Source organism: Oryx dammah, unplaced genomic scaffold, assembly GCF_014754425.2.
Source record: "Oryx dammah isolate SB20612 unplaced genomic scaffold, SCBI_Odam_1.1 HiC_scaffold_21, whole genome shotgun sequence".
Taxonomy (NCBI): domain Eukaryota; kingdom Metazoa; phylum Chordata; class Mammalia; order Artiodactyla; family Bovidae; genus Oryx; species Oryx dammah.
Window position 1 is genome coordinate 53161250 of NW_024070205.1, and position 13664 is coordinate 53174913.

General features: G+C 38.7%; 1 protein-coding gene across 1 annotated transcript in view; it reads right to left on the reverse strand.

Annotated features, from left to right (window-relative positions):
* Positions 1 to 6318: 6318 nt before the first annotated feature.
* FBXO28 (F-box protein 28) overlaps positions 6319 to 13664 on the reverse strand; it is a 29034-nt gene continuing 21688 nt past the window's right edge. The window contains exons 4-5 of the mRNA XM_040263696.1: positions 12395 to 12590; positions 6319 to 10954 (exon numbers count right to left, since the gene is read on the reverse strand). Coding sequence (XP_040119630.1) covers positions 10560 to 10954; positions 12395 to 12590 — 591 coding nt within the window. The 3' untranslated portion in view covers positions 6319 to 10559. The remainder of the gene's footprint in view (positions 10955 to 12394; positions 12591 to 13664) is intronic.

Sequence of the window (13664 nt, forward strand, 5' to 3'; positions counted from 1 at the left end):
GATGATCGAGATGACAATACCCCACTTCCAATAATGGATAGAACAACTACACAGATGTTCCACAAGGTAATAGAAGAACTAAAAACTTCAAACCCACTTTAAACCTCAAAAAACTTTAAACCTCAAAATCCATAGAACACTCCATGAAAAAACAATAGAATACACATTCTTCTCAAGTGCACAAGAAACATCCTTTAAGATATACCACATTTTAGGCCATAAAGAAAGCCTCAAAATGTTTGTAAGGATTGCAACATGCTAAGTAAGTTTTCTGACCACAATCGAATGAATTAAAGTAAAAAGTAGGAATTTGGGGAATTCACGTATGTTCTGGATATTAATTCCTTATCAGATATATGCTTTGCAAGTATTTATTCGTATTCTGTGGGCTGACTTTTTAAAAACTATTTATTTATTTGGCTGCGTCAGGTCTCAGTTGTGGCATGCGCAGTCTTCAGTGTGTCTTGTGGGATCTTTTGTTGTGGTGCAAAGATTCTCTAGTTGTGGCACGTGGGCTCTGGAGTGTGAGGGCTCAGTAGCTGCGGAGCTCGGGCTTAATTGCCCCGAGGTATGTGGGATCTTAGTTCCCTGACCAGCGATCGAACCGGAGTCCCTGGCATTGCAAGGCGGATTGTTAATCACTGGACCACCAGGGAAGTCCCCAGTACTAGCGTTTAGACTGATAATTTTTTTGGATTTTTATTTTATATTGGGGTTTAGTTTTACAGTGTTATGTTAGTTTCAGGTGTCCAGCAAAGTGATTCAGTTATCTATGTATATGTATATCCATACATATATCCATTCTTTTTCAGATTCTTTTCCCATATAGATTATTGTAGAATGTTATAGTATTATAGAATTATAGTATTATAATTATAGTATAGTATTATAGTATATAGTATAGTATAAATATAGTATAGTATTGTAATTATAGTATTATAGAATATTATAGTAGAGTTTCAGTCTATACAGTAGGTCCTTGTTGATTTTGTTATATATGGTAGTGTGTACATATTAATCCCAAATCTTTTAATTTATTCTTATTTTTTTAACTCTAAAAACATTTTATCTTGGATATGAATGGATATATGTATGTATGGCTGAGTCCCTTTGCTATTCACCTAAAACTATTGTTAATTGGCTATACCCCAATCTCAAACTCTCAGTTTATTCCCCCACCTTTCCCTTTTGGTAACCATAAGTTTGTTTGTGAAGTCTGTGATAGGCTAGTTCTTTTTTCTTTTAAATTTTAAAGTTTATTTATATTAAAAATAATTATTTACGTATTTTCGGCTGCACTGGGTCTTCGTTGCTTTGTGTGGACTTCTCATTGTGACAGCTTCTCTTGTTGTGGAGCACAAGCCCTAGGCATGACAGCTTCAGTAGTCGCAGCCCATGAGCTCAGTAGGTGTGGAGCTTTGTTGCTCCGTAGCATGTGGAACCTTCCCAGACCAGGGATTGAACCCATGTCCCCCGCATTAGGCAGGCAGATTCTTATCCACTGCACCACCAGGTAAATCTCCTTGAGCCTCTCTAAAAAAGTTATTTTAAAATGTCTGTCTAGTATATCTGCCATTAGGCCTTTTTAAGGGACAGTTCTGTTGATTTATATTTTCCTCTTCAATGGGCTGTAAGTATAAGCTTACACTTATAAGTATACTTATATCCTGTTTCTTTGTATGCCTTGTGGGCTTCTGTCATTGCTAAAAACTAGACATTTGAATCTAATAATGTGGTGACTCTGGGAATCAATTGTTTTTATATGTTTGACTGTGGTAGGCTCTCTGTGTGCTGAGGCTCTGGCTGAGGTGTAAACTTAACGTCCTTTCAATTGTTTATTTGAGCCTTTCCCTCGGCATACATCGTCACTTTCTAATTTTCTCTGTACATATCAAGGTTGTTAAATGTCTTAGTCTTTAAAGTGTGGCTTTTCGTCAGTAACAGAGAGAAAGATGAAGGAGTGTTGGGGAAAGGAGTGCTGGCTTTTTAAATCTCAGGGCTTCCCTGGTGACTCAGATAGTAAAGAATCTGCCTGCAATGCGGGAGACTGGGTTTGATTCCTGGGTCAGGAAGATGCCCTGGAAAAGGAAATAGTTACCCATTCACACCAGTATTCTTGCCTGGAGAATTCCATGGACAGAGGAGCCTGGCGGGCTACAGTCTATGGGGTCGCAGAGAGTCGGACAAGACTGAGTGACTAACACTTTCGCTTATGCTTCAGAAGGCGCTTCAGCTGGTTGGGGAGAGGCTTGCAACAATGGAGGGAGGTACCCCAATGGCTTCCCACCATCTTTATCTGCACTCCTGTGACTAGAAGCAGCAATCAGTGATCAGAGCACAGATCGAGAATACAGGGGGGGACAGGGCTCCTTTTTGCCCAGCATAGGACCCTGTCTATTGCTCAAATCAATAGATCTCCAGGGTTCCGAAGTAATTACATCAGACAGGTTTGGCCAGTGTAATTTTTCTCTAGGTGGGGAGGCAGATTCTTGGTTCCTCCTACTCCAACCCCACTCTTCCCAGAGTCCTTTGGATTTTTGTACTGACTCTCTGAGGCAGAAAGTATTTCACAGATGATGAAACTGAGCTTCAGAGGTATTAACCACCCAAGCTGGTATTACATAATTCGTAACAGGTCTAGCTGGGAATAGGAGCTCACTAATTCTGGTTCCACAGCATGTATGCTTGACTCTAAGTTGTGTCTTAAGGTGAAGGAAGTTCTGAAGAGGCTCCTCTCTTTATTCTACCAGGTGCAGTTCAAGGTCCTCCTTCCTTTTCAGGTCCATCAGCCCAAGGTGGAGAAGGATGAGGGCTGCCAGACTGGTTTCTGTCCCATGGCTCTCAAGGAAGTACTGTTGTTCAGTCATTCAGCTGTGTCTGACTCATTGCGACTTCAGGGACTGCAGGACGCCAGGCTTCCCTGTCCTTCACTGTTTCCTGGAGTTTGCTCAGATTCATGTCCATCGAGTCTATGATGCCATCCAACCATCTCATCCTCTGTCAACCCCTTCTGCTGCTCTCAGTCTTTCCCAACATCAGAGTTTTTTTTTTTCCAATGAATCAGCTCTTCGCATCAGGTGGCCAAAGTATTGAAGCTTCAGCCTAAGTCCTTCCAATGAATATTCAGGATTAGTTTCTTTTAGGATTGACTGGTTTGATCTCCTTTCTGTCTGTCCAAGAGACTCCCAAGAGTCTTCTCCAGCACAGTTCAAAAGCATCAATTCTCTGGCACTCAGTCTTCTTTATGGTACAACTCTCACATCAGTACATGGCTACTGGAAAATCCATAGCTTTGACTATGTGGATCTTTGTTGGCAAAGTGACGGCACTGTGGGGCAGTGCAAAAAAGACCTGTGAAATATTAAAAATATCAAAAGAAAAAGTTTTAAAATATTAAAAATAAACTTCTCCAGGAGGCTAGAAAGTCTGTAATAGCAAATTGTTTTCTGTGGTTAAAAAAATATATATATGCTTAAAGTAGGACTTAAAGGAAATTCATGTAGCCAATGCAATGTATATTCTATACTTCTATTTCCTTAGTCATATCTATTGCCCTGTATAAACCACTATTTATTATTAATTACGTGCTTATTATGCACTGAGCACTTTTAACCCCTTGACAGTCATTCCTTTATTATCCTCTTATAAGACATGGGCTTCACTGGTAGCTCAGCTGGTAAGAGGTCCACCTGCAATGCAGGACACCCTGGTTCAGTTCCTGGGTGGGGAAGATGCCCTGGAGAAGGGATAGGCTACCTATTCCAATGTTCTTGGGCTTCACTAGTGACTCAGACAGTAAAGAATCCACCTGCAATGCGGGAGACCTGGATTGGGAAGATCCCCTGGAGGAGGGCGTGGCAACCCACTCCAGTATTCTTGCCTGGAGAATCCCCATTGACAGAGGAGCCTGGCGGGCTACAAAGAGTCAGACACTGAGCAGCACAGCACAAGGGAGGCATAAAATGCATTTGCTTTGGGAATGAAAGGCCACTGCTGTGGCAGCACCTAGGGTTATAGCAACTGGATATCTAGAGAGCTAAGGCACTTTCTTGAAAGCTTGCTGCAGTCCTTCAAAGGAAGAAAGCATTTTAGGTCCCCTTCCCTTCTTCCCTCACTCCATCTTCTGTTCAGCCTTGAAGTTTTAGCAGAAGTTTTCCCTGTGTCTTAAGACAGAGAGACACACCTTAGGTCATCCCCGGAGCCAGTATTACTCTTTACACTGCTGCTTCAGATTCCAAGTAGAAACTGACTTTTGTTCAATGCAAAGAACCCAGGGAAAAAGCATCGAAGGAAACGTAAGAGTTGAGGAAATTGAAAGCTCTTTGGTTGAATATTTTTCAATGAACAAAATTGACTGAATCTGGGGGAAGTTCATCCTTGATTTGTACTCCCTTTCCAGTCGTAATTTGGACTTTGTGCTCAAACATCCACATTGTTTTTTCTCCTTACAATTTCCTATAATTTTGTTTTCAGGAAATGACTCACCAATACCATAGCAACACAAGCAAGTTAAAATATTTTCTGGATGAAAGAATCACCTTTAATGGATCCTCTAAGTGTTGTTTCAGGAATTAACATGAGAAAGGTCATAGAGACATCCTTTTATTTTTAAAGCAACAATACTGGTGAAGTTCTTGGTTTCCCAAAATGTGCTTTTTACACAACTGAGCCACCTGAGGGCCACAAAGAATTCCATCCTGATCCACCCTCCCAAGACAGGGAGATACACAAGTTGTCTTTATTTTTCTAGGTTTCTATGATAGCTTGATGACTAGAATGCAGTGATGGTGTTGGGTTAACTGGTAACACTGCTGTCATCCTCATCTTTCATCTGCGATCTCTTTTCTGAACATCTAAGTTATGAACAAAGTAGGTAAAGTGTGTCTCAAAGTGTTTCCAGTCATTTTGTTTCTAGTAATTCCTTATCAGTTACATCTTTGTGAAACAGAGGTGAAATTGATTTGTATGGTTTTATTTCATTGAAATTTTGAATATTTAGTTTTGGAGCTGGAAGGAATTTTGAAGAGAAATAGTCTTCTTCCTCAGCAGGGCAAGAGAATTGGTATCACTTCTTTTAATCAACAGCCAACTTTGTAATAAAGTGACTGCGTTAGTGGCCTCTGACCACATCTATTGCCAGGACTGCCTATTTATTACGGGTTCTCAGAAGTTGGACACGACTGAGCAACTAAGCACACACACACACACAGAAGCCTTAAAAATATTTTTTACCCATATGCCTAATGTAAATGCATTGCCAAAAAACTTCAAGACAAAAGTTGCCTCCTTAAAGCCTAGTCTTTCCATGATTTTAAGCTTTGTATATTACTCTTAACATTAGTGATTCTGGCATAGACTGCTTCTGATTGATGTATGAAATCTATATATTTATTGAATTTGAAGAATTAATGTAATCTAGAGTCCCACAGCGCCCAGACATTTTAGAATGTAGTAGAGTGTAGCAGTGGAGAAGGCAATGGCAACCCACTCCAGTACCCTTGCCTGGCAAATCCCATGGAATGAGGAGCCTGGTAGGCTGCAGTCCATGGGGTTGCTAGGAGTCCGACACGACTGAGCGACTTCACTTTCACTTTTCACTTTCATGCACTGGAGAAGGAAATGGCAACCCACTCCAGTGTTCTTGCCTGGAGAATACCAGGGATGGGGGAGCCTGGTGGGCTGCTGTCTCTGGGGTTGCACAGAGTCGGACACGACTTAAATGACTTAGCAGCAGCAGCAGAGTGTAGCAGGAATACATAAGCTTTGGAGGCAGGGTTCAAATCACACTTAGGTGACATTGTGGCTATGCTGCTTAACCTGAGTTTAACTTCCTTTTAGACAGTAAAACCTGCTTTATAAAGCAGCTGCTGTGTTGTGCTTAGTCGCTCAGTTGTGTTCGACTCTTTGTGACCCTGTGGACTATAGCCCACCAGGCTCCTCTGTCCCTGGGAATTCTCCAGCCAAGAACACTGGAGTGGGTTGCCATGCCCTTCTCCAGGATATCTTCCCAACCCAGGGATCGAATCCAGATCTCCCACATTGCAGGCAGATTCTTTACCATCTGAACCACCAGGGAAGCCCAAGAATACTGGAGTGGGTAGCCTATTCCTTCTCCAGGGAATGGATGTTCCCTACCCGGGAATCGAACTGGGGTCTCCTGCATTGCAGGTTGGATTCTTTTACCAGCTGAGCTACTAGGGAAGCACTTATAAAGCGGCTGTGAGGATTGAAATAACAAAATAAACTGCTTTTAAGAGGTGGTAGCTATTAAGATGGCTCCGTAATCTTCTGTGTATGAAATACAAAGAAAACAAGTAGCACTGGTAACAACACATTTATTTACGTACCCTGTTGTGTGACCGGGAGGTGTTTTTCACTTTCCAGTAATTAAATTAGGTTATAACAATTAAAACTCCAGAGATAAACTACTGTAATTTATTGTTGCTCATGACCAGAAGTAAACAGACATGGCACAACATAAAGGAATTTTAAACGCGTCTAACCTTAGGTATAGCTTTGAATACGGACCAGTATCTACTTTGGCAATGGACCTAATGGATTACCAATATGCTTCTAAATCTCATGGTTCTCTTCAGACACAACAGGAAAAATTTCAATTTTTGACGTTTGAATTTCAGAAATTTAACAAAGATTCTTAGGAAGCTGGAAAAGGCCATTACTTAAGCCTATTATATTTATCACAAATATAAATATATTGCTATTAAAAATAAACTCATGGTAGGCAGCAGTCAACTAATTGCTAATTTCATTTTGTAGATTATATAGTATTTCTTGAAAATAATTCAAGATGGCAGGCTACAGAGCTTTTTGAAGTAGTTCTTACTTATTAACCTTCTGAGGACTAGTGAAGAAATTCAGATCCCAAGCCGAATCACTGCATATATTGGATTTGACATTAGGAACAGCCATTTTTCAAGAGACTGCATCATACAAGGCAGAATGCCTTTGTTCCTGGTTTCAAATCTTACTTACAACATATGATTATTCTGAAGAAGGTTTGATAAGTGTTCACAAATGGGTACTCATTGCTAGAGCAGTATATTAAGAATGTGCTGATCACCAAGTATGAGATTTTAAATTAAAATTATATACTGTTGGAAATAAGACAAGATAGGGAGTTCCTAGATCCTAGAAAATATTATGGCTAAGGAAATAGAGAACTCAAAAGAGGAATCTACCTCCAAGAAACTACTTCGGTATAGTAAAATAGAATTAAGTGCCCTGTCTCAGGAAACAGTTATTAATAAGGAACAACTGGGACATCACACATCGTTTCTTTGGAGATTAAAGTGCAGGCTATGAAATGGCATATAAAATAATGCATAAAATAGTGCAATCTTAAGGTGCCATTATTTTTATTACACATAGCCTATGTTCATATGTCCATTTTCTCTCAAAAATCCAGCTGTAGTGACACCTTTTAGCTTATTTATTTAGGCATTACTTATACTCTGTCTTACCCACCTTAGGGGCTACATAGACTATTTTAACAAGTAGAATAATAGCGCATATATCTTGAAACTACTAAATAGAGATTAAGGCAAGCCCCTGTAAAGTTCAGTACTCCGAAAACATATTTTTTACAAAAAAAAAAAAAAAAAAAAGTTGCTTCCAAAACCAGTGGCTTTAGACCTGATGGCACCCCAAGTTTTTAAAACAGTATGATTACTCAGATTACATCTGTGTTTGCCCTTATTTCCAGGCTCTGTACATCAAAAGAGGAGCTTGAAAAACAACACATTCTATATCCTCATGTTCTGAAATAATACATAGTTCAGAATACGTGAAAACCAAGTCAAGTCCATGTTGGAAACAAGCAGAGACTCCTGTGGGGGGTGAGGGGGCGGCAGTCCTTTCCATTTTTCATCCGCCCTTCCACATTTTATCTATGTCTGTAGTGTTGTCATCAATTTGTAAGTGGGACAACTTTAAGTATCCTCTGAAAGACTAGCCAAGGAAGATGATGGGAATACTTTATGAAATGTCCTAACATTTAACATATTAACATACAGTATTTAAATTACTGACCTACAATCCAGAGCAGGATAATTCTCTCTCGGGTTGCTAACTTACAATTTTCCTGTAACATATGTCAGTTTTAGGTGATGGAAGTACTTTGTGATTTGCTGACACTTAAATACTATTACACTACCCAAATCCAAGTATAACAGCTACCAAACTGGCCAAGGCAATATCCTAACATATTTTAGCTCGTTATGATTTAAAACAACTGTAGTGCTTTATTTCCTACTGTTATGCCACATTCACCCATTAACAAGTGCAACTCGTTAAATTTATGGGCAGATGATTACAAGTGTATATGGTAGAAATTTGGATTTTGAAACAGAAAATCTATCTTTTAATAGTGTGAATGTTTATTATGGAAGCCAAATATTCATGTTAATTAAGACCGTAGATACATTTAGGGTTATCTAGCTGGAGTTTAAAAAGAAACCCAGGAAACTTTAAATAATTCATTAACATTATTAAAAAAGATCATCTGAGGTTATATCCCTTTGATGCATAAAGATCATACTTTATAAACCTGTAAACATGTACTTTGTTACTTAAAAACATCTTCATATTACCAGGAAAGCAGACCATTAAAGGCCATGAGTAAGTATTCCAGTAGGCCTCCTCCAAAGTTGTGATAATATGGCTAAATCCTATGACTAAACAAATGAGACCTGCTGAGAAAATGAGTTCCAGACAGGGACTTTTACGGATGATCTTGGCTGACAAATGTTTTTTGGAAATTGTTTATTTTAAAATTACCTTCCCAACAAACCATGAAAACACTTGGATGTTATTTTATGGTTTTTCATTGAAAACATAACTACATTGTAAATGGAGTTTTAATGTTAGACAAAGAATTGATCAAAATCTAAGGACACTATTATGTAAGGACAATACTAAAAATGGATTAAGAAGTTTCATTTGGTGAGGTTAACCTCAAGGATGCATAACCGTATCATGTTGGACGGATTAAAAAAAGGTAGTGACCTTGTGCTTTTCAACTAAGGTCCTTACCAAAACCTTAGGTTTTATACAGGTGCCAAACTCCCACCTGGAAAGGGATAGTATTCTATATTACACCTAAGTTTACCTTAAATAACTGAAGCCCAAGGCAACAGTTGTTAACTTAACAGTCAAATAATGACTACATAATTTAGTACATTAAAATAAAACTAGACAGTAATAGTTGACTGTTTCAAAAAATACACAACTGGGGAAAATTACCACTGTACAGGTGTTAAAGTGACCACTTAGAAGGCTGACAGTGCAAGACATGCTTTTCCAGTTACAAGCTCAAAACAGGAGTGCAAACGAAATTAAAGCTTTTGGTGAAACTTGAAGGATAAGGAAAGCCTGAAATTAATATTAGAAAGCTTCCCTCAGGTCACCCCCCAGAAATGAAACAATCAAAATGCTTTCTCATAGTACAATTTTCTTCAGTGAACTGTTTTTCAATGGCAAAGCAACTGCATCCCATAAGTTGGGTTCCCTACTCACACCACTGGTCACGGCTGCAATGGATCAATGAGCACACACCGTGGTGAGTCAGGAATAGTCATAGTTACCAGAGGTCTGATATCAACTTAAAGAGTTTGGGGCTCTGTCTTAGCCAGTGTACCTGAACCCTACAGAGAACAGCTAAAGCAGCGGGCTTTAAGACTCTCTTATCCTGTAAAACCGGAGGACAAATGGACATACAAATACCACTCCCCCTCACCCATCAAAGCAAGCTGTTGTGGTGGAAGATGTTAAGCGCTTAAAGGAACTAAGACACTGCTCTAAAAATTGGAGAAGTATAGAGGTTCAAGATCAATACCAGTGCAAGAGCTTTTTTAAGTGAGTTGACTAGGCAACGCATGCATGCATCCATGCAAATGTAGGTCATGGCCCCAAAAGAGAAATGAAAACATGTATATAACAACTGGATAAGTCCCTTGCCAGTAGTTTATAAAAATATATAGTCAATACTGTAGAGGCCCCTTCTACAGTCAATACTATGGAAGTCCGTTTTAGTTACCCATTACTTCAATACCAAAAAGCATTTACTACTTTTCAGACATTCCAGACAAAGGTCACTTATAACAAAAAGTCAACTTTTTTTTTTTAAAAACAAGATACTGTCCATTTAAAAAGTAGGTCTTCTCTTTCAAGTGAACAGGACATTTTCTGTATTAAACTTAGTTTCTAGTCTGTCAAGACTGGTTTAAGATCCTTATGTAATGTGCATATATGCAGAAACAAATTTGCTTTAAACATTATCTGCACACAAAAAAGGTTAACTTCTCAAAACATGATAGAATAGGTCTGGTTAGTACAAATCTATTGCAAAGTAAAAAGATTCTGTGCATCAGTTCAACGAGGAGAAGCAGGAAAAAAAAAAGTCCCAACCATGAGAGTTCAAGTTTAAGTTGTGTTCTGAAAGCCTAGAGCTGAGGGACACCGTGTCGCGCAGTGTCCAGATACGCAGAACTGGTCAAGCTACAAAGCCAGGTCTTCCTCTGGCGCTAGAAGCACATTCCGAGTTACTTTCTATTCCGGAGACGTTTAGATTTCCTAAGAGAGTCTATGGCTTCTGCGGCCTTTTTTCGTTTCCGAGGAGACTCTTCGTTCTGCCCAGACCCTGAGGAGTTTCCCACTGCACTTTCCATTACTTCTCGCAATTTGCGCTCCAGCTCTGCCAACCGTGCGTTCTGTTCACCTATGATCTGGGTCTGCTCTAGCAGTTTCTGGTCCTGGTCTTGAAGTTGTTTCTGCTGTTCTTGCACTTTGGTGCGAAGCTCAGAAATTTCACGCCTGAGAACAGTCACCCCAGCACCATTTGTCTTAACCTGCTGCTGGAGTTTGGTAACCTCTTGTCTTGAAGGGTTTTGCTTGGAGAAGAGTTGCATTGTAGTCAAGGCTGCAGAAGGTCCTGGAACTATGGAGAAATGGTTTAAAATGGTCAATCACTTCAACGGCTCACCACCAGTAATACTTCATTAATGAGACTTCTTAAAAAATGGAATGTCCTTAGTAATATCACCTCTGCAGATTTCTTCTTTGCAATCTACTTGGTCTAATGAATTAATCAAATACTTTGTCTTAACTATAAATGAGTCTGAATTCTGATTCTCATGTTCATGTGGCAATATGTGGACTGCCAGCAAAAGCAAAGAGTGTCCAGGGGTGTTAACTTGGATTTAAAAATATTATAAAACTTTTTTAGAATCTAGTTAAGAAAATATAAATGTAAATTTAGAGTAGAATTGCTTTCTATCTTATTACACACAAGGAAACATAAATATCTGAGTCAGAAGTACAGACCTATTAGGTTCATAAGTCCTCTCTGCACTTGGTTGAATGTTTGGTCTCAACATTAGCCAAATAATTGGGATATCACCAAAAAGGGTTACATCACACTCGATGATCAGGAAGAACTTCTGACATGATGTAGGAAGGCTTTGGAACTATTCTGTTTTAGGAATAACAATGCATAAAAATCGCTATTTTAAACCAATAACCTGCTTTTTTAAACCCTATCTCTGAAGCTCTTCTAAAAGAACCATATGGATCCATCTGCACCCTAAAACCCATCTTGCTAATTTTCTCCTCATACATCTAAATAACCAGAATATTTTCCTTGACTGATACATTGTTCTTTCTCAGCTTACCTTTAGCCAACTAACAAGGCTCAGATCAGTTCTCACCTCTTGTGAAGTCTCAATCAGACCAGCCAACAATGATTTTATCTTCCTTAAGATTTTCTCTCTACTCATTTGGCATGTAAATGGACACTCCTTTAAACTATTCTCTTGCCTGCAATAATTTGAGTCATGATTATGTCTTACCCTATAAAATAATAAGATTCTTGAGAGCAGATATCATGTATTAAAATTCTTTTTAGTCTTCCTAGGACACAGTATAGTGCGCTGTCCACATAATAGTACTCAATAAGTAATAGATATATTAATACTGAGATGCCATAAGCTTTATTATTAAATTACAGACACTCATTCACTCTACTGAGTACTCCAGGGAGCTAACTAATCTGAATGAACAAATGTTTTACTAAAAATTGCTGTAACAAATTTATGCCCAGTTAAAAATTGTGGATATGTATAAAGATTCAGCCGTAAGATTGTTCTTCAGTGTGGTTCAAATACTGAAAAACCTGGAGACAAATGTGCATAACAGCAGTGGATGAACTACGTAAGATATGGTCTGTAATCTAATCTGTCTTTAAAAATGATGCTGCAGATACAGAGTTACAGACCCAGAAAAGTTCAAGATACACAGTTAAGTGGGAAGAAAAAAAGGCAAGTTACAAACCTATGTATGAACATGATTATAAACTGAAAGTATTATAAACGAAAGATACCTGGAGGAGAGCCCATGAGTCTTCCAGATACATCTGATCCTGGCAATTTCCTCTTTAGAATTGGAACAATCTTTTCATCAAAGTATTCCATTGCCATGGAGGAAATATCCCTTAACTCTTGAAGTACTTCATGAGCTCGCTGAGGGGCTCTGGTAGAATTGACATATCTCAACACACGATAAATCTCATCAATCACCTAAAATAATGAGCTCTCATTAGCACTTTATTTTTTTAAAAAAAATAGGTAAACAGGGAGTAAGGTAACTGCTTGTTTTGCAATTCTACAGAGATCTACAGGGTGACTTAACTGATATACTGACCAATGGTAACATTACCACCCGTAACACCTGGCTTTGGGCTTGTTATAATACTATACATGTTTCATATTTATATTTATTAAGCATCTTTACTGTTCTGGGGCTAAAAAAATAACCTAATATTTATATATAAATACAAAATGGTTAATTGCAAAATATACACTTATATACTTTAGCAGTAGTCCTTCATATTACTAGCCTGTCACATTCTACTACAAAGAATCTGCTAGTGATAGGGTATTAACCGATCCATAGTAGCACTGCATGTGTGCTGTAAGTAAGAAAAGTACTGCAACACTCCCGTATTATTTGATGTCATCCTCAGTGCTGGTACATTCCACCTACAGGTGCAAAGTAACCCTCAGCTGTCTGACCTAAAGCAGACCCTCTCTCTCTGTTGCTCAGGGTTTTGCACGTTATGATCTCTTTTCTGTCATGTTCTCCCTGCATTATCTGCGCTACCTTCTCCAGCCCCAAATTTCTTATTCACACTTGAGGTCTCAGTAACACTTTCTCAGAGGAAGCAGTCTTTTCTGAACCCTCTCTCAGTTGAAGTATGTTAACACCTTCATCAAATCCTTTTTCTTCAAAATACACATTACAAGGTTGAAGTACTGCCTTTTTCTGTTAATTTCTTCTTCCCATAACAAGAGTAAGCTCAATGAGAGAAGAGGCCATACCTAGTTTCCACTGTCAGACCCCCACAGCCTAGCAGTATCTGGAACATAGCAGACACCCTAATCAACGTTCGTTAAATGAGTGATAAAGATGGTCAAATAACATAAACTGCCTAATACTGACACATCTAAATAAAACTGTTTAGGGATAAGCCACAAGGTTAAAGTCAATACAAGAATATGATTTTTAGAGGCTAGATTTTGTTTTGAATACAATGGTCATTGTTAACAGAATTTTTACTGAGAGGATAAATGGACCTAGTAAGTTTATGTACA